The 20,397-nt window shown below is 40.9% G+C and overlaps 1 protein-coding gene across 4 annotated transcripts in view; it reads right to left on the bottom strand.

Annotated features, from left to right (window-relative positions):
- Positions 1-20,397, bottom strand: part of LOC145340959 (Golgi integral membrane protein 4-like) — a 109,551-nt gene that overhangs the window by 8,815 nt on the left and 80,339 nt on the right. For 2 of the 4 annotated variants that reach the window (XM_080185573.1, XM_080185571.1), the window contains 3 exons: positions 18,435-18,514; positions 11,859-11,956; positions 5,415-5,483 (listed from right to left, as the gene is read on the bottom strand). In XM_080185573.1, coding sequence (XP_080041699.1) covers positions 5,415-5,483; positions 11,859-11,956; positions 18,435-18,514 — 247 coding nt within the window. The remainder of the gene's footprint in view (positions 1-5,414; positions 5,484-11,858; positions 11,957-18,434; positions 18,515-20,397) is intronic. The other 2 variants (XM_080185572.1, XM_080185574.1) reach the window with 2 other exon arrangements.

The raw sequence follows: 20,397 nt of genomic DNA on the forward strand, positions 1-20,397 counted from the left end.
GATACCAATCTTTAGAAACACCTCCGCATACTGATACACTAATCAGTGTTAGAACGTACTAGAAGAATAAAACCCAAACACAAAGAAGGGAAATCACTGTACACTTTCCTCTCACCAGTTTTATAGTAAGGTTGAAAAGCTGAATCAAAAAAGGAGTAAGAAACTATCTTGGAAGCTGTAGTGCTTTTATGATGGAATAAAATAAGTTTCTTTGCATTGAAATAAACGCTGAATGAAATTAATTCTAGGCTTAAAAAATTGAGGGCAGCAAATGGAAGTATTTGAAATTGAAAAGTTGACCTTCAGTCAGAAAAGAAACTATTACTTAATAAGGAGCATCTCACGAGATTAAATCATTGAGATTGCCAAGATTAAATGGCACTTCAGTCTTTCAAGGGGAGCTGGATGAATTTTTGTGTCAGCCTAAAATTTTAAATGTAAAACATTGTTTTAAAAAAAGGCATCGGGCTTACAGATCAAGGATTCAAGAGGATACGAATAGATGAGACTTGGAGAATATACACTATAATATTAATCTGCTGGTTTTAGTCTTTTTCTGATTTTAAAATACCTCAGCCTAGGTGTTCCGTGGGGGCCAGCGCTCAGGCAAATGGTTTGAAATGGATGTTACATTGACACAGTGAATGTACTTTTTGCTGCCAATTTTATTTGGTCAGCTGATTATCATAACTATGCGCAAGTTCAGAGGCTGTAAAGTAAGTCTTGTCTCACCTTTTTCCTCCTGTCAAGTGATGCTGTCCAACTGTGAATGCTTATGCCAAAAACAGTTGCGACAGCTGCGAAGGAATGATCAAAGTATGCCAGTAACAGCAAACTGGAGCCGAACGGCAAACTATTAGATCCATAAATAAAACATAACAGCTGAATCGGATAATGTTTGGCAAAGCTGTAATCTAATCGTAGAATTCAAAGGGTTTAAGAAATTACTCCAGCTTTACTCTCTTGTAATACAGGGCATTATCCCTTCACCATGTTACAACTTGTACAATCAGGAGTTCCACATATGGCCAAAGAACAACATTATTTTAATTGGAAAAGCTTTTCTTATATAATCATTATGAGGATAGCCCCCATGATGTATCTCTTTCTATTTTCAACTTCACTACAGTCAACAGAACTGGGAATCAGAAGAGAATCACTATCACCCACGTTGCGTTGTCTTAGAAGGTCAGAATTATTCCAGCTTAAACATACACAATAATGACTTGACATGCGAATTGAATCTTGCCATCATAAGGGAGAAAGAGAGCAAACTTAAAGAAAAATAGCATCAGATTCACAGAAGTGAGATTTTAGAACAACTAAATGCAAAGCATCCATTCACGGTATGAAGTATAACCAGAGAAAATCAGAACAGGGACATGAAACTGAAAAAATCAGGAAATGTTTGGTGTGCAGTGCATGCAGAGTTAATAGCTTATGCCAGTTAACAATTCATTTTGCAAAAGATGTTACTATAATTAACTACTGAGTTATCAAAGTCAAAATTCTTCCTCGTGTTTTTTCCTCCAGTGAATATCAGCACTAAAGTTGCAGCTGAAAACACTGACTGTTGAGTAGGATTCTCCCAACCCACTGTGCACTTGAGTAGCGCAACAGGCCAGAAGACAACAGTGGGGGGAGGCCAGTTGCGAGCCTCGCAGGCACTTTTTCTAACTGCAATCAGCTCCGCTCCAAAATTCAGCGTAGAGCTGATTATCATATGGAATAATGACATTTCCCCATGATTAGCAGGCATAAAATGGTATTCTCCGGGCCCACTAGAGTCTGCCCCCATCCCCCCCCCAGCCAAGCGTAGTGCCATCAGCGGGGTTTACAACTGCTCCCCACAAATGGGAGACAGGCTTCCTCATCTCGTTGGTGGGGGCAGAGGCCATTGAGGCCCACCTGAGAGATTGGGGGCAAGAAGAGGTGCCCATTGGGCAGTGCCAACCTGGCAGTTAGCTGGGCACCTTGGCACTGCCCCAGGCACTGAATATCAGATGGGTGGGGCATAAAATCCATAAAATGTGTTGGACCTGGTGCCACTCTACAAGTGGGATCACTGGGTGAGGGAGGGAGGCGGGTGATTGGGGCTAGCCAATGTGGGTGGGGGGAGAGAGGGGTAAATCAAGTGGGTTCTGGGGGAGTACAGTGGTCGGAGACCAGCGATGAGGGTAGGGGGCAGGGTCAGTGCTATGAGCAGTGGCCCACTCAGCACTATGCTGCCGGCCTGTTAGGCAGGAATAGCTCCCTCCCCCACCCACAACATGAATCCATCTGAGGCACTCTACATTGCACAGAGTGTTAGGGGATTCATTCAGATAAGTATGACCAAAAAATGGGCCGGAAGTTCTTCCATTTTCCTGCCCGTCGGGCATTTAGTTTCGGGAGAATCCTGGCCCAGGACTTATAAAATGAAGGTTAAAATGAACATCCATGAGAACAAAGATCAGGAAAGGGATGTACCAACAAAACTATTTCATGTAGGAAATGAATAAGTTTGAACAATGAGAATCTGAGAGAGTAGGAGCAGGTTTAAATGGAAATGTGTGGGATATCCACATTCAGACGTAGACAAAAACTAAAGCATGGATGGAAAGTTGAGAAGGCAGGTATGTTAAACGGAAGAGAGTTCAGAAACAGAGGTGGTTGAAGTAGAAGCACATCAAGAGACTGGAATAGAAGAATGGGGACTAGAAGATCATATAAATTGAATAGCAAAAATAGCTTAAAAGGTATTTTTACAGATATGCAGTTCCTGTTCCATCTGCTACAGTATACAGAACAAGGCAACACGGACAAAACTGACAATGGCCAGTTCCAGTAAATGTGGAAGCACCATGTTAGTGCTGTCCAGATTGCAGTATTACACAGAGGGGCACCCAGGACTAAAGAGACTAGCTACTGATCTCGAATGAAAAAAATAGAACAGGAACACCTGTAAGATCAAAAATCCCAAAAAATGGAAGAACCGTCCGCAAACTGGGAGAAATTAAGAAAAATTATAGATCGGCCTGTCAGGAAAAGCGTGAGGTCTTGGGCTGAAAGACTCCTGTTCTTTCAGGATTGAAAGAATCCTAGTATCAGACAGTGAGATTTTCAGCAGCATGGGATAGGGAAACCCTCAGGATATACCATGGATGATGTAAATGCCAAACAACCCTATTGAAATGAGTGAGGCTCCAACAGATCCTGACCACCTGAGAAATATTGGTAGGCAGCATCCTAGGGTTACTGTAGGGACCATCTCTCTCTTCCTCTTGTAGTTTTCTTATTGGCTAATCATGATTCAATGATTCCATGATATCACAAAGGAGCAAGTCGAAGAAGCAGGCCCCAAGAACTATAGCAAGTGGTACAGGGATTGAATGTCTGCTGTTAACTTTATTAGACACAAACAAAATGAGAAGTTAGTTTAAATAAAGCAAATAAATTGATGCCATCTGGCTTGTGAAGTGATACATCACCAGAAAAGCCAATGCAATACAAGAAATTATAATAAAATATAAGAACAGTCCAAAAGACAAGTGGGTTAGGTGATTGGCCATGTTAAATTGCCCCTCAGTGTCAGGGAACCAGCTAGGGTAAATGCATGGGATTATGGGGATAAGACCTGAGTAGGATTGTGGTCAGTACAGACTTGATGGGCCAAATGCTCTCCTTTTGCACTGTAGGGTTCTATGAACAATGTGTTGCACAGGAGTACAGTAAATGTTGGTACTCAACAAAGATATGTGCAGACACACGTAAAGACAAACAGTAAGAGTAGGATTTCCAAAATAGAACTTTTTAAACTGGTATTCTAATTCCTTTTACTGATTCTGATAAGATATTGATACACTATGGATATGGATATGGATAGTAGCAATACCATGTCAATGTTGATAATTCCTTTTGGTTGATATACAATATTACAACAGAAACACAGAAGCTACTTAAGGTAAATGCCTATTAGGATTTATAATAATTAAGATGGTAACTAGATGGAAATGTGTTCCATTTTTGGATTGTCAAAATTCCAGGAGGACATGAAAAAACTCGCCTTTCTCTCCCCAGTAAGCCAAGAGACTCAAAACTTGTAAATTAATAAACTGACGGAAAATTCAGCTTAAGTAATGGGTCCATGTGCAAAATTTCAGAATATCCATTCAATCCTGGCCCATTTCCTTCATAAACAGTTCTGTCCCTTCCCCCATTTTCCAAACCATTTCATTTATCTCTATTTTGTAAATGCAGTTTCAAAGGATTGAGTAGCTGCTCTTCAGTGGGGTGCGATGGAGAGCACGACGCCCAGTCACAGCACGTTGATCGGAAATAATCTCAATGGATTCCCATCTGACTGATACTTTTGACTTTTTGGTATATATCCATTTCTTTGCAACGTTTAGTCTTTATTTTCCACAAACAACTTTCCCCAACTCCTGCACACAGCAACATAGGAAAAATCACGCTCCCGAAAGCATGATGTTATTTATACCTGACACTTTTAATATTCACTCCTGCTCCCAACAACCCTAGTTGCCAGACTTTATCTGCATAGCCAGAAGGATAAAGCAAACTCACGGTCAAGCAGAACTCAGATCACGCAGTCAGGTCTCACAAAAACATAATTTTTTCACAGCATCATACTGAGTTTACCTCTCTAGACTGTATTATGTAATATTCAACTGAGTTAAAGTTTACTTATTAGTCACAAGTAAAACTTACATTAACGCTGCAATAAAGTTTCCGTGAAATTCCCCTAGTCGTCACATTCCGGCACCTGTTCAGGTCAATGCACCTAACCAGCATGTCTTTCAGACTGTGGGAGGAAACCGGAGCACCTGGAGAAAACCTACACAGATACGTGCAAATTCCACACAGTGACCCATGCTGGGAATTGAACCCGGATCCCTGGCGCTGTGAGGCAGCAATGCTAATTACTATGCTGCCCAAGTTAAGTCACACTGTACAAGACATGAAATTTATTTGCCAACTATTCTAAGGTAAAGCCATTCATTGAAAACAAAACAATTGCTGCAGGTGCTGGAAATCTGAAACAAAAACAGAAAGTGCTGGAAGCTATCAGCTCAGGCAACATCTTTGCAGCAAGACAGGCAGGGTTAACGCTTCAGATTGAAAATCTTTAGCCAAAGCCAGAAGGTGTTATAAGTATGCCATGTATCTCCTCCATTCACAAATGCTACTTAATCTGTTTATTTTGAATTAGTTAATGCCTGTGCTTAAACATGAACTTGTTAGTATGTTCATCACTGATATTCTCAATGCTCCAGAGATCCTAGATTCTACCTTAAAAGCTTTTTGGAAAAGCAACTATTGAAAACAATGAGGGTGCTGCCTATATTTCAATGTCGATGTAAAAGTAAATTGTAGCGTCATCCCATAAGCTACACTGGCATGCATTTCCTTACCTCTTCTTCTCCCTCATCCTGGTACTCTTCATCTAGATTATCCTCCTGTTGATCAGGATTTCCGCCAATCTGCACACATCAATACATAGTGATTATATCTACCCATTCCACAAAGCAAACAAGCTAAGTAGGATGAAAGTAAACTGCTGTGATCTAACAAAATGAACTTCTAGGTTCAAGCAACAAGCATACTTTGAACCAATTGGGGGAAATTTTCTCATCCAGCCTGCCATGGGAATTGTAATGGGCAGAGGGCGGGCCATACAAAGGTCTATTGACCTCGGGCGGGATTTTTTAGTTTTAGAGCAGGCATGGTCAGAAAATCCCATCCATGCTCTTAGATATCTTATAGTCTACTTTTACCCTAGGCTTTAATTTTTCTCTAGAAAACAGATCTTGATTTGTGCAAGTTTATAATTTAACCAGTGTTACATTTGCCCACGGCTGATTCAGAACAAAGTGTGTTAACTGCAACTAACTTCAACTTTCCATACATAAAACTTCTCACATTTGTAGGCAAAATCACAGATAATAAAGCTCCAGTGGCACAGTGTTCCAAATCACACTGTGCTAGAGGAACATGATGGTGCATACACGACCTCATTCCTGTCTCGCTATTGAGGGAGACAATTCTCTCCCTCAGGTGGCAAACAGGGATAAAGAGCTGGAAATCGGAGCACAAGTCATCTCGGCTGCCCTCAAAAATTGTTGGTTTATGAGCTGCGCTGGCAGAAATGTGAGAACAGAGATGTAATTTTACCCTGCCAACAAAGAAATGAGATGTAACGGAGAGAGACCTAAAAGGAAAATGCAAGCTCAGAAAGATTATTAACTTGTATAATTTTATTATAATGTTCCTGCAAAAAATTAAAGAACATTTCCCAAATTTTAAAACCCATTATTTTAAAAGGTTTCTGAGAACCTAAGCATACATTTGCAATAATGGACTGAAAAAAAATCATTAATTTAATTCCAATGTTATCCTTTTCTGAACATTTCAAATAGATAAAAGAATTCTGCTGAGAGGCCATCAATTAAAACATTAATTCTATTTCTCTCTCCACAAATCCTCAGCTGTTTTTCCAGCGTTTTCTGTTTTTACTTCATATTTTCAGCACTGCAGTATTATTATACAGGTTTCACATTATGTGCAAGATTATTAAGTAATTGCTTATAACTTAATAAGATGTAAAATAAGTATTGCAACCTAATTTCTTTTTCACTTGCGGACATGGGCGTCGCTGGCTGGCCAGCATTTATTGCCCATCCCAAATTGCATTTGAGAAGATGTTGGTGGATACAACTGTGTGGACTGCTATGCCATTTCAGAGGGCAGTTGAGAATCAACCACACTGCTGTGGTTCTGGAGTCACATTAAGGCCAAACCAGGTAAGGATTTCCTTCTCTAAAGGACATTAGTGAATCAGATGAGTTTTTCCGATAATTGACAATGGTTTCATGGTCATCAGTAGATTCTTAATTCAAATTTCACCAGCTGCCGCGGCGGGATAAGAACCTGGTCCCCAGGACATTAGCTGCATTTGTGGATTAATAGTCTGGCGAAAATACCATTAGGCCATTGTCAACAAAGGCTTTTCCTTCATTCAAAGTACTCAATTATTATGAACGTACAGCTTGTTTTTGTAATGGGAGTATAAAGGAGAGGATTTCTCCTGCATTATTTATTAGCTACGGGTGGCACAGTGGTTAGCACTGCTGCTTCACAGCGCCAAGGACCTGGATTCGATTCCCAGCTTGGGGCATTATCTGTGCGAAGTTTGCACGTTCTCCCTGTGTCTGCGTGGGTGTCCTCCGGGTGCTCCATTTCCTCCCACTGTCTGAAAGACATGCTGGTTAGATGCATTAGCCCGAACAGGCGCCACAGTGTGGCGGCTAGAGAAATTTCACATAACTTAATTGCAGTATTAATGTAAACCTTACTTACGACTAATAAATAAACTCTACTTTATTACAAAAAAAATGCTGAGCATCAAGCTGGCACGAAAACAAAACTATTAGTGTTATTAACGCCTTCCATACAAGTTACTTTCTAAACACAAAAAGGCCTCTTCAGGCTACAGAAGCCAGTAAGCAGTGACCACAAGCTTACTTGATGCACCCTATCCTAATATTTCTGCTTAATATAGTTTTGGAGATGAGATAATGTCTCAAGAGATTACATTCCTGCCTCATGATATGTAAACACAACCCCAAGCTGGAAAAATACTGATTGGATTGCTTATTTTTTTTTGAGTTTCATCTCTATTAGAAGAACATCATAGAATCTCTACTGTGCAGAAGGAGGCTGTTCGGCCCATCAAGCCTGCACCGGCAACAATCCCACCCAGGTCCTATTCCCATAACCCCACATATTTACCCTGCTAATCCCCCTAACACCAAGGGGCAATTTAGCATGGCCAATCCAGCTAACTTGCACATTTTTGGACTATGGGAGGAAACCGGAGCACCCTGAGGAAACTAACGCAGATGTGGAGAGAACGTGTAAACTCCACACAGACAGTCACCTAAGGCTGGAATTGAACCTGGGTCTCTGGTGCTGTAGGGCAGCAGTGTTAATCACGTGCCACCATTACTCTGGATAAAATGATTTGTGTTGTTTGAAGCAGGGTTAAGTATTTTTAGGAACAATAGTACCTATTTAAGCATCATCAAAATTGTTCATGCTTACAAAAGTATTCTTTTTTTAACCTCCCTTCTCTCATATAAAGTTACAAAAATACAAATAAACCAATCATCGACTCATTCTTACATTTGAGGAAAGAAAAAATTCGCAGTTGGATAGCTCCTTTCATTTCCTCAGGGCAAAGTGCTTTCTGATCAATTAAGTACATTTCAAATATAGTCATTGTTTAATATTTATATTAATTTTTTTCTGGTTATATGATTTCTTAGCCTCCTCTTACTTTACCTATAAATCATTATTCAGTAGGAAATGAGAGTTCTATTAGATCTACCAGTAATTCAGTTATATTATGGCTCCCTCTGTGAACATAACACAAGCTGATAACACAACACAATCCAACAACGTCTGCAACAAACAAGTCATCGGGTAAAAGTTTAAGGTTGCTAATGTTAGTGGAGTCAGTTGGTTTTGGAACCCTAAAGCCATCAATTTTGATGCAATGTAGTTTATTAACCTTACCACTATTTGGTCCTCTATCTCAAATTTGTCATGCAGTTGACTGTCCATTTCTGGTTGTGACATCAGACCCAGTGATGTAACAGGCCTTTCAATTAGACTGATACCCACTGCTTGCAAAATAGGGATGGTTCCAACAAAGATGTGCAGGTTTGGTTGATTGGCCATGCTAAAATTGCCCCTTAGTGTGCTGAGATGCGTAGGTTAGAGGGATTAATGGGTAAGTATGTAGGAATATGGGGGTAGGGCATGGGTGGGATTGTGGTCGGTGCAGACCCAATGGGCCAAATGGCCACTTTCTGCACTGTAGGATTTCTATGATGCGAACTTGCTGATGACTAGCATCGCAAAATGAGTTTGCCTCCCTCCATTCTCGGCCCACACTGGAACAATAATCTTGTCCTGAATTACTAAACTGAGAATGAAGACAGAAGCAGTGCTACAAAATTCAAAATACCAGGGGGAAAATGTGTTTGCGTAGTATCATTTCTGGCGGCACTGCGCAGATTCATATCAATTCACCAGGCAGATACGCCATCCTTTAATGACATCAATGAAGAGCTAAAAGTGACGCTACATGAGCTAATTGCTACCTGCACCCCCCCCTCACTTTTCTTCGATTGTAAAAATGCTGCAATTAATTGCTTTTTGTGAAGTATCAAAGCAAGGGATTTTGGATCTTTGCTCTTCCTTGAAAGATATGATTACAAGAGGAAGACTGCATATTTTTTAGAACTGAAATATTTCCCTGAGCATTAGGGTACATGCCACGCATGATTTCTTGCTGGTAGGTATACGGGAGAGATTGATGCAAAGAGGAAATTCATTCCGCATTATGCAAGTACAACTATCAAAATAGCAAAGCAATAGCATCAAAATGGTCTGTTATGTGCAATCCTTCTAGACATCCTTTCAAACAATATGTTAGGAAAGTGCATGCCAGGGAAGATGAGAATGATTGTGTATGAGATGGAGGAAGAAAGGGATTGATAGACACAACAAGCAAGCAAATACACAAGACAAATTCACTACTATATCAGCTTGTCCAATTAGCTTTATTGATATTTATGAGAGAACCAGTTGTGTTAAGCAGGAGGTTTGTGAAAATGGCAGACAATGGGAAGTAATGGATGAGGCAGCAGACTAGAGTAACAGGAAGATTCTATATGAACAATTTGTGCGTTGTATGTTGAAAACACTGAGTTTCAGTTAATAATAAAAACAACAGTTAATAACAGATAATAAATATTTTTAATAAAGCAACATGCAGAAACATGAGAGGGTTATAAATTAAGCAAGTTAAACATTTTGTTTTTCCTTATAACAATTATTCAGAAATCTATCCATAATTCAACACTTAAGATTGAGCCATCTTGTTCAACTCATGCCGGTGTTTTGCAGCCTTATCTGACTTTACTACTCTCCCTAGTTGTTCCCATGAAGGTGGTGCAAAACCTCAGATTCCAGTTCATCCCTCAGCTAAGTTTCAAATCCTCTGTTAGATCCACCATGAAGAACACTCATAGCTCTCCAACATTAACTTCCTTCTGCCCCCAACCTTACCACCACTGAAACTCACTCTTTCATCAACTCCCACCTCGGTTTCCCCAACACTTCTCTTGCCAACCTTTTCATTCCACAATTGGCAGCTGAGGCTTCAGTTGCCTGACCAAATGTATTCGAACTCACTCCCTAAATTCCTCTGTCACATCACCTCTTCTCCATCTTCATGCATTTAGTCATCTTCCCTAATTATGTGACTGCATTGCACCCATTGCCCTTCTATAGATGGCATGGGGTTATTATTAGAGGCAATGTAAAAGAGCAAATTGCTATTACTAAGATATAAAGAGGAGTTTAAAATCATAATTAAAGAGATAAACTGACAATCCATGTAGAAGCCACAATGGAAAATCAAATTGACTGCAAATTCTATTTTTTTTAAATATTCAGAGAAAAGATCTGGATTATGTTTTAATAATGGTACCAGTACACCTGTGGCAAATTATGACAAAGCCATCATTTCATTGTGAAAGGAAGTCCTTGTTTGCCAGAGACAAATTATTCACTTTGCTACTGCTTATTGATAAGACATCATTACAGGATATGCGTGGCATGTGGCACATTGGTTAGCGCTGCTGTCTCACAGCACCAGGGACCCGGGTTCAATTCCAGCCTTGAGTGACTGTGTGATGTTTGCATGCTCTTCCCGTTACTCCGAAGTCTTTTCCTGGGTGCTTTTGTTGTCCCCCCGCCGTCCAGAGATGTTAAATGCACAGGGTTACAGGGATAGGACAGAGGCAAGTGCCTGGATAAGAAGTTCTGTTGGAGAATTGGAGCAGACTGAAAAGGCCCTATGGCCTCCTTCTTCAGTGTAAGGATTCTATGGTGCTAAACGCTACACTACAGCAGAAGTTCAAACCAAAGGATACTTCTGTTATTGGAACTCCTTGGCATGAATTTTCAGGATGACAAGCTCTCAGCACCCATCATCCTGAAAGTCGGGAGGGAATGCATCCCTACCACCACCAACAGCCCACTGCCTGATTGGCAGCAGGTTAGACTTCCGATCACATTTGGTTGGCAGTCCCGCCATGGAGAGCTGTCAGCTAACTAGATTGACCGACAGCTCTCCAGCCCCTCCAGGCACAGTGCTTCAATGGCCGGAAGAGGTACTGCAGCACCAGTGTCTGAAACATAAGTCATGGGTCCACACTTCAACTAAGTACCTGGAGTTCCGGGGAGGGGAGGAGATCCGCCGGGGACCCAGATCAGGGGCAATCTTGGTGTCAGTGGGTAGGCTGGGGACAGAAAGGGGAGGGAGGGCCAGAGTTCCCCAGTCTCTGAGGGGTGGACGCCCCAGTCTGAGGGGGCCTTAAGATTGAGGCGACCCCAAACTGGGGGGGGTGCTTGGGCAGGCTTCCCATAATTAGAGAGATAAAATGTAAAACCAGAATCGAAAATCAAACTGATTATAAATCCTATTTTTTAAACAAATGGCCACAGTAAAGTTTTATATTCTTATAATGATTTAATGAATGGTAACAGTATACCTGTGGCAAATTATTATTATAACAAATCCATCATTTCTTTTTGCAATTTTACCAGATGCCCCACCATTTGAATTATGTCTGGGTTGAGAGCAGGCGGGATCCAGGAGAGAATCCCATCGATGCAATTTTACATTCCCTGCCACCTCAGTAGCTGCCTGGGAGTGGTGGGCAGAGCATGAAACTGTGGTCCTTGGGATAGATCATTATAAATCACAATGTAGCAATCTTCACCTGCTGGTTGATAGCCTCATGATCTGTGTGATGATCTTCATTTACTATTTCGGGATCCTCATCTTCAGCCTCTTCATGTGGATTGTTCTCATCTTCAGCTAATATGTAATATGATGGAAAACCTTGTTACTTGATTCAGTTTCTATTGTTAATAATCCAAATGTCTTTCTAACCAAACCATGTTGAAGAAACAACATTTGGGAAAAACATTTACCATCTGTCATGTATGACATATTTATCTTTGATAACAATATAGCTTGAAGGCCCACCAAGAATGACAATAGGGAATTTGACATTGCTTTTTTATTTTATGTTTTTATTCTCTCTGTATTTATATGTATAGTGAGGAACTATACTTGAATAACACATTTTATGGTTTGAATTATAAAGGAGGGACTTTTTTCCCTGGAATGTAGAAGGCTTAAGGGTGATCTTATAGAAGTCTGTAAAATTATGACGGGCACAGCTAGATAGTCAACATCTTTTCCCAAAGGTAGGGGAATCTAACGTTGGTAAGCATAGGTTTAAGGTGACAGGGGGGAGATACAAAAGGGTCCGAAAGGGCAATTTTTTCACTTAGAGGATGGTGTCTGAAACAAGCTGCCAGGGATAGTGGTGGAGGCGGGTACAATTTTGTCTTTTAAAAAGCATTTGGACAGTTACAAGGGTAAGTTGGGTATAGAGGGATATGGGCCAAATGTGAGCTATCAGGACTAGCTTAGTGGGAAAAACTGGGCGCCATGGACAAGTTGGACTGAAGAGTCCATGCTGTAAACCTCTATGATCTCTGTGTTATGATCATTCTCCTAATCTCAATAGTTATGATTTAAAAGGAGCCAATTGAATGCAGCTTTCTTGAGTTAAAGAAAGAGTGATTTATTAAAGAGTGATTTATTATATATTTAACACAAAAAATGATAACACATATCCATCTACATTCATACAGATTAGAAATGAGAACTAAGTCTAAAGTCAATACATAAAAAATTTGTTATGAAATGATTCATGATTTGAATAGCATTGATCTTAACAATAAATAGTCTGTTTTTGAGATAGTAATGTTCTGCAATACGACTGAGAACAAGCCCTATTTCACTTTTCAGCTGTGCGTTAGCCGACTTGGCTTGTTTCAACAATTGGAAGGAGACAGACAGAGTTGTCTGTAAACTTTTGCAGTGACTGGTTTGCTGTCTTCTCTCGTCACACGTTGACATGCCCAGCATTGGGCAACCTCCACCAAGCTTTGCATCAGGCTTTTATTCCAGTCTTTGTATATTTCTGGCAGATGAAACTCACAAATCCATCTGCAACACTGCTTATAGGATATCATTCTTGCTGAGGTGATATCCATTTCCCATTATCTCCATATGTGATAGCAATTAGTTTCTTGATGCCATACGTGCTTTTCATCTATCTTTATTTGGAAACAGGGTTTGATTCCATTTTATCTTAGTTTTTTTACCCACCAGCAATTCAGCCAGTGACTGAGTATACATCCTCAGTTATCCTTGGCTTGTAGGTCCATTTTTGAAAATTCACAGGTCTTACTTACAGCTTAATATTTTGTGCACAATTCAGTGTTTTTCTCCATCATTGTGAAGATGGTTGTCCCACATTCTGTGCATTTTATTAGAATTTATTTTTAATCGGGTTCTAAGTGACATATGATGGATGCCATCGCCAGAAAATATATGGCAAGTACTCTTGGTGATATTTGCACATGCGGTATAACAGCTAATGGATAGCTGAAGGAGTTACAATGCTGCTTCACTCACCATACACAGGATATGGACATTCCAGCAGAATTAACTTATACTGCCCATCGCTAATTGCATTTGAGAATGTGGTAGTGAGGAACCTTCTTGAACCGCTGCAATCCATTGGGTGAAGGCTTACCCACAGTGCTGTTTGATAGGGAGTTCAGGATTTCGACCCAGCTTTGAGGATGAAACAGCAATGCAAGTCCAGGCCAAGACAGTGCATGACTTGGAAATGGTAATGTTCTCATGTGCCTACTGCCCCTGTCCTTCTAGCTGGTAGAGGTCACAGGTTTTGGAGGTGATGTCTGCCATAGCCAATTGCTGCAGTGGCTCTTACAGACAGTACACCTCTTGGTACAGGTGATAGAGGAATGAAATTTTTAATGTAGTGGATAGGCTGCCAATTAAGTAGCTCCTCTGGACGTCTTGAACATTAATGAAACTGCATCATTCAAGCAAATGGAGATTATTCCACCATATTCCAGAACTCTGCTTTGTAGATAGTGGAAAAGCTTTGGGAAGTCAGGTGTCAACTTGCTAGCCACAGGATTCCCAACCTTTGATCTGCTTTTGTAGACATAGCTCTTGTGGCTGGTCCTGTTAGGTTTCTGGTCAATTGTGATTCCCTCAGGATGTTGGTGGTCAAAGATTCAACAATGATAATACTATTGAATGTTAAGGGGTAGTTGTCAGACTCTTCTTTGTTGGAGATGGTCACGGCCTGGCACTTGGGTGACACGAATATTATTTGATTTACTAGCCAAAGCTTTAATGTTGCCCATGTCTTGATCCATTCAGGTACAGAGTGTTTCTTTTTTGAGGAACTCTGAACGGAACTGAACACAGAAGTTGTCAGTGAGCACCTCTACTACTGATCGTTTGATGGAGGGAAGCTCATTGATGAAGCAGTTCAAGATGGTTGTGCTGAGGCACTCTCCTGAGGAATTTCTGCAGCTGAGATAATTGGTCTCCAACCACAACCACCTTCCTTTGTGTTAGGTATGTGTTCGTGTAAGACTCCAGGAGAATTTTGCCTCGATTTCCATTGATCTCAAATTTACTTGAGCTCCTTGGTACCACACTCACTCATATGCTGCCTTCATGACACGGGCCATCACTCAACTTGTTTCTGGAATTCAGCTCTTTTGCCCATGTTTGAAAAAGGTTGCAGTAAGTTATGGGCGGAGTGACCCTAACAACCCAAGACTGCGGCAAATCCTTCACTTCAATGCCAGGACACTTTGCCACCTGTCTTTAGCCTTTGGTTTTCAGACTAATTAAGCCAAGCATCCCAGTAACTAACACAGTCCCTTTGCTACTTAATCGATCAAAGCACAAGTTCAAATTCCCTCCCTCCCAGTTTGACGAAGGTAGTATTGTCACTGACCAGGTGAACACTCAATGCAAATAACGTACAATTTTGCCTGTTATTATAATAAATACACCAAACCAATGACTTTAAATGACTTAATACCGGCAGTAAAATAATGGACAAAGGAACGTAATACAAATTTAGAATTTGAGTTCTGGTATGATCAACAGTAACTTCTAGCTTTTAATTTTTTTATATAAAGAACCTTTGATCTGGTTTATGGTTTGAACATACATATCTCTGTATCGAGGTTTAAAAGTTTACTGTGCAAATTTTATGATATCTGCTCCCAGCAGAGATTGAACACACTTTGGACATTTTAATACAAATAATCGCAGGAATAGAAATAGAAACACTTCAGAGCAGTCCACAAAAAAGGTACAGTGAAATTATAAATTGAAGATTGATGATTCCAGTTACAATTCCTATTTGGTTCTTTGGACCAAAGCTACACCCCCTAAAATAAATCCATGAAAACTTTTGCTGGGAGACAGAGATTGCTGAAATTTTTGAGTAACTGCTCATCAGTCATCTCTGATTAAAAAGATTCAAGGGATTAATTGTTAATCCTTTGCAAAAGCAAAGCATCAATTAAGTGCATGATTACAATCTTACAGTTTCCTTTACTGAATAATTGAAAAATGCAGCAATTTGTTTCCTTGTTTAATCCAAGGAACCTCTAATGATTAGTAGGACATGAACAAAGACTTCAAGTTCTTGTTCTCAACAAAACCATCACAGGAAAGACAAGGCAAGTAGAGAAGCACAAATTACTCCAGCACATCTACAAACAGCTCCACAATGGCACGGGTGAAACACAGAAGGAAGTATTTTGTCTTTTTTATTTTGCTATGGTTCATGGTGCAGGAAGAATTGATTCAAAGGCTGTTGTTGACTCGGTTTGGTACATAGCATAATTAATATATTTCTGGACAGCCAATCTTACACGATGCATTGGATATGTAGACCAAATGTTTCTTCTTATGTGGCAATCTTGAACAAGGGGTCACAGATATAGACGTCAGATTTCTATTCATTCACCTTACTCATAAACCATTTAACTTCTCCCGTCATGGAAGCTGCCCTGTCAGTGTAGATATCATTGAACTTGATCCAGTTAAGATTGTTTTCATCCAGTTAAGCCGTGATGACATGAATGATTTCTTTTTCAGCCCTGTGACCAGGCAATTCTTTGCAAATGAAGACACCCTTAACATGCCTGACATTGGTTAAGAGCTGGCAGTGTTTGTTAATATTTGTGGTCATCAATCTGCACGGCACATTATTCACGCATTTCTCCTAAAGTACCTGTTCAATGTCAACTGACCTTTCATCAATCTGCTGCCTGGTTGTGTTATCACAAAGAGGAACTCTGTTAATTTCTTTGGTAGCATTCGCTCCCAACATTTCTCTCACAATATTTTTGCATGCTGGCAGAATTAGGGATTTGGCAATGGTGTGCAGGGTCTTTGATTTTCCTATGAGCTCAACCATGTTACTCACCTCCTTATCTGAAACGCATACACATTTTATCGTGTTGGTTTTGCTTTATGTTTTGTTCTCTCAGGCGCTTGAAGTACTGTGTATCCTAGCTGCAGAGTGAAAGGTGTTTTGTATTGAAATGGTGCTTCAGCCCACTTGTCACCATTGCAAGGTTTGAGATTTTCTCCCTGCAAATTAGGCATCCTGGGACAGGGCAAGAGGCATCACCGCTCCACCAAAATCCAAAGGCCAACCGGCTGTCACTCTGCTGTGTACAAACCTGGCTTTTACCTCTGAGATTCTGTCCTTTCGGCTAAATCTGAATCAGGTTGAGATTCTTCACTTCTCTCCGAGAGGCTGTGGCAAACTAGTCAAACGCACCACACTCTACAATACATGTTCTCGAGCAGCAACTTCCAATTACAGTTTCAACTCTTCAGTTGTGTCAAGCTGAAAACTTCTCCTCCAAAGGTGTATCCTTTTACCCAACACCACACAGCACAGGCTTACCAATCTTCAGCTGCCCTCTCAGATCTTCGGAGCTTCTTTTAGGGGGCTCTTCGACAACTAGGTCTTCCCCCGAGCCTACCTCAATTAAGGTCTGATCTTCACAGCCCTTAGTGGAATTACAGCTTGCTTCTCCTTTTCTGAGCTTCATTGGTTTCTGTTCCCTATCTCTGTCTTCTTCCCTGAATGGGACATTGTTTTCTTGTCTCTCCCTGACTTCTGCCCTTTCTTTTTCGATCTTGCCCAGTCTCCCTTGCCTCTCCCTGGGTTTTCGGGTATTTTTGCTTCTTGTGCAGGCACATGGGGACTTTCACCTCCATCTCCATGGTTGACATCTCCAAATCCTGAGGAACCTTGGATGTCCCGTGAATATGCCAGCCGGAAAAGGATCACACATGTATGGCTCAGATTGTTTTAGATTGGAAATACTCTGACCAACAGTATAAAAATCCGAGTGGCGCATGTGGGGCCCTTTCCTCATCAGGGCATGCACAAGAGACCCAAGATTCATTGGGACTTGGCGTTGCCGCCAATGGAGCTGAAGATAAAAGTTAGATTTAATTTATTTACATTAATTTTTAGTCAAATTGAATCTTATTTCACTGCACAGCAGCATGCCGCAGAACACCAGTTGGGAACCTTTGCTAATCCCTCCCCACACTAAAAGCCGGGGATTTACCTGTCTTCAGTTACTGGTGCCTTCTTCCTAGGCCTCCCTGCGGTCCCAGCAGCACCCACTACTAAGCTCTGGCACGTTGGGGACTGCTGGAATAGCTGCCAATAAGATTGGCCTGCAGCTCTCAAGGATGAGGCTTCCAGTCTACAGAGTATCCAAGTTTGGGGAGTTGGTTTAGCTTGATTGGCTGGACAGCTGGTTTGTAATGCAGAGTGACACCAACAGCGCAGGTTCAATTCCCGTGCCAGCTGAGGATATTAATGAAGGCCCTGCCTTCTTAAACTCGCCCCTCACCAGTGGTGTGATAATCATCAGCTTAAATTACCACCTCAAAGGTCAGCCTTTGGTCATCTGGAACTATGGCGACTTTACAGAGCGTCACAAATCTGACCCTCAGTTTATTTAGCTTGCCCCCAGCTTGTTTGCCGCACCCTCTCCCCCGCCCATGAAATCCACCACATTGTCAATTGTCAGTGACAGCAAAATCTTAGATAGAATGACTCAGTGGGTGGACAACTTGTGATAACATAAAACAAGTGTTTAACATATTCATTTTGACTTCAGCATTAATTAGGTGTGCGCACTTTTGACACAATAGGTAATTTAAATTTACAACATATCCTCTGAATTAAATCATTTGCAATCATTTTTCTTGTTAAAGACAAGAGATTTGTGCAAAAAAAAAACCTCTTGCCAGCCATGCTAGTTCCAGGTTACATTAATATGTGACGGTTAATCAACTTAATCATCCACCACATCCTTAAATTTAACCTTCTTACCCTCCTCCTCCTCCTCCTCACGCACATCTCGTTCATCGTCACCTTCAGCAGTTTCATCGTTATTAAAATCCGACTGTTGCCTGTGATGTTAAATATTCAGTATAAGGAAAAGGTACAGTAACAATAAAATATTAACTAACCATTGGTGTTAATTCTATGGCTAAATCAAAATGCATGACCAGGAGATATCCACCAGAACTCTACTACCCTGCCCGTCATGGAATCAGAGTGGGCGAGGGGCGGCAAACAGAAATGTCTGTTGACCTTGAGCAGGAGTTTCTGGTCTCACTTGAGCGAGACTAAAATCCCACCCATAGTGTAGATCACAGTGGAATTTAGATAGTAACTGAAAAGGAAGAACATATTAATTACAAAAAGATTTCTCATGAGTTAATGTGTAGAGTTGCTGCAAATAGTTAATGCGTGGAACATGCTGGGTGAGCAATGTGGCTCAACAACACTTGTGTTTAGGTTCCTGCAAGTGCCCTTAAAGCCCAACATAACACCAGCAGCAAGTGCACACACTTGTGGAATGAATCACACTGGATGCCTTTTTGGTCACATCATTAGTGAGCATGCAATTAATGGGCTAAACAGTCTGAGGGTCGTCCCCAGAGCATTACTGCATTAGGGCACACGTTTAAAAAGCTGGTCCATTCAGTACAAACTTCCCTTCATGGGGGCAGAAAATGATGTTTGCATTAAGAGAATCATAAAGTCAATCAACAAGCCACATTGATCTGTGGGCACAAGTGCCATTTTGGAGCTCAACACTGCAGCTCATATTCTCCCTTCATCTTTCCCAGTAGCAAGAAGAAGACCTCAATGCCACTGGCTGTGAAGGTGCCCATGGCAATAAACTTATATGTATCTTGCTCCTTTGAGCCTAGAGCAGGAGATACTTGTAACATCTCACACTGCTGTGCAAGGGAGGTCCTATATTCAGAAACAGATAACTATGTTGTATTCTGTCCTGGCAGAGACAAGCAGAGGGATGAACACAAGGTATTAATAGGATTGCAAGCTTCTCAAGAAGCAGGGTACCATTTAATTAAGCATATATCACTTTGTGGGCATCGCAAGTCATTTCTGCCCTATTATTGGAACTGAGAGGGAAACCATTCCCTCAAAGTCTTGCTGGTGCAATGACCATCGTGCAGGTCAATATCCAGTATTCTAGCAACAGTCACAAAATCTTCATTCCAAAGAAACCCACTGTGCCGTTTGCATTGCATCGCCACAGAACGTCAAAGGGTGGCTACTGGCAAACAAGTGGTATTTTCTGATGACATGGCTGATGGTTCCACGATACAATCATGTCCACATGTGCAGCAGGAATACAAGACACTTAACTATGTTCAAAGCCCACAGGATTGAGGGCAAATTACTGACATTGGTGGGAAATTGGTTGAGTGGCAGGTGGCAAAAGATGGGGATAATGGGTAAGTGGTCAAAGTGATGAGATGTGACTAGTGATGTCCCACAGGGATCTGTTTTGGGGCCTCACACATTCACATTATTTATTAATGACTTGGAAAATTGCTTAGGAAATCATATAACTAAATTTGTTGATGACACAAATTTGGGTGGCATTGTAGACAGTATAGATGATAGCAGTAAATTATAAAGGAATATCGCTCGATTAGGTGAATGGGCAAAACTGTAGCAGATGGATTTTAATCTAAGTAAGTGTAAGGATATTCATTTTGGACCAAAAAAAGAGATCATGGTACTATCTAGATGGCATGAAGTTAAATACAGTGGATGTCCAAAAAATCTTGGAGCTTCGGGTCTATCAATCTTCAAAACACCATAAACAGGTGCAGGAAATATTCAAGAACGTTAATGGAATGCTGGCCTTTGTATCCAGAGCACTGGAATATATAAAATGCAAAAGCTATGCTGCAGCAATTAGAAAAACCCTGGTTAGACCCCATTTGGAGTATTGTGAGCAGGTCTGGGC

Source organism: Carcharhinus amblyrhynchos, chromosome 3, assembly GCF_965287045.1.
Source record: "Carcharhinus amblyrhynchos chromosome 3, sCarAmb.v2.hapA, whole genome shotgun sequence".
Taxonomy (NCBI): Eukaryota; Metazoa; Chordata; class Chondrichthyes; order Carcharhiniformes; family Carcharhinidae; genus Carcharhinus; species Carcharhinus amblyrhynchos.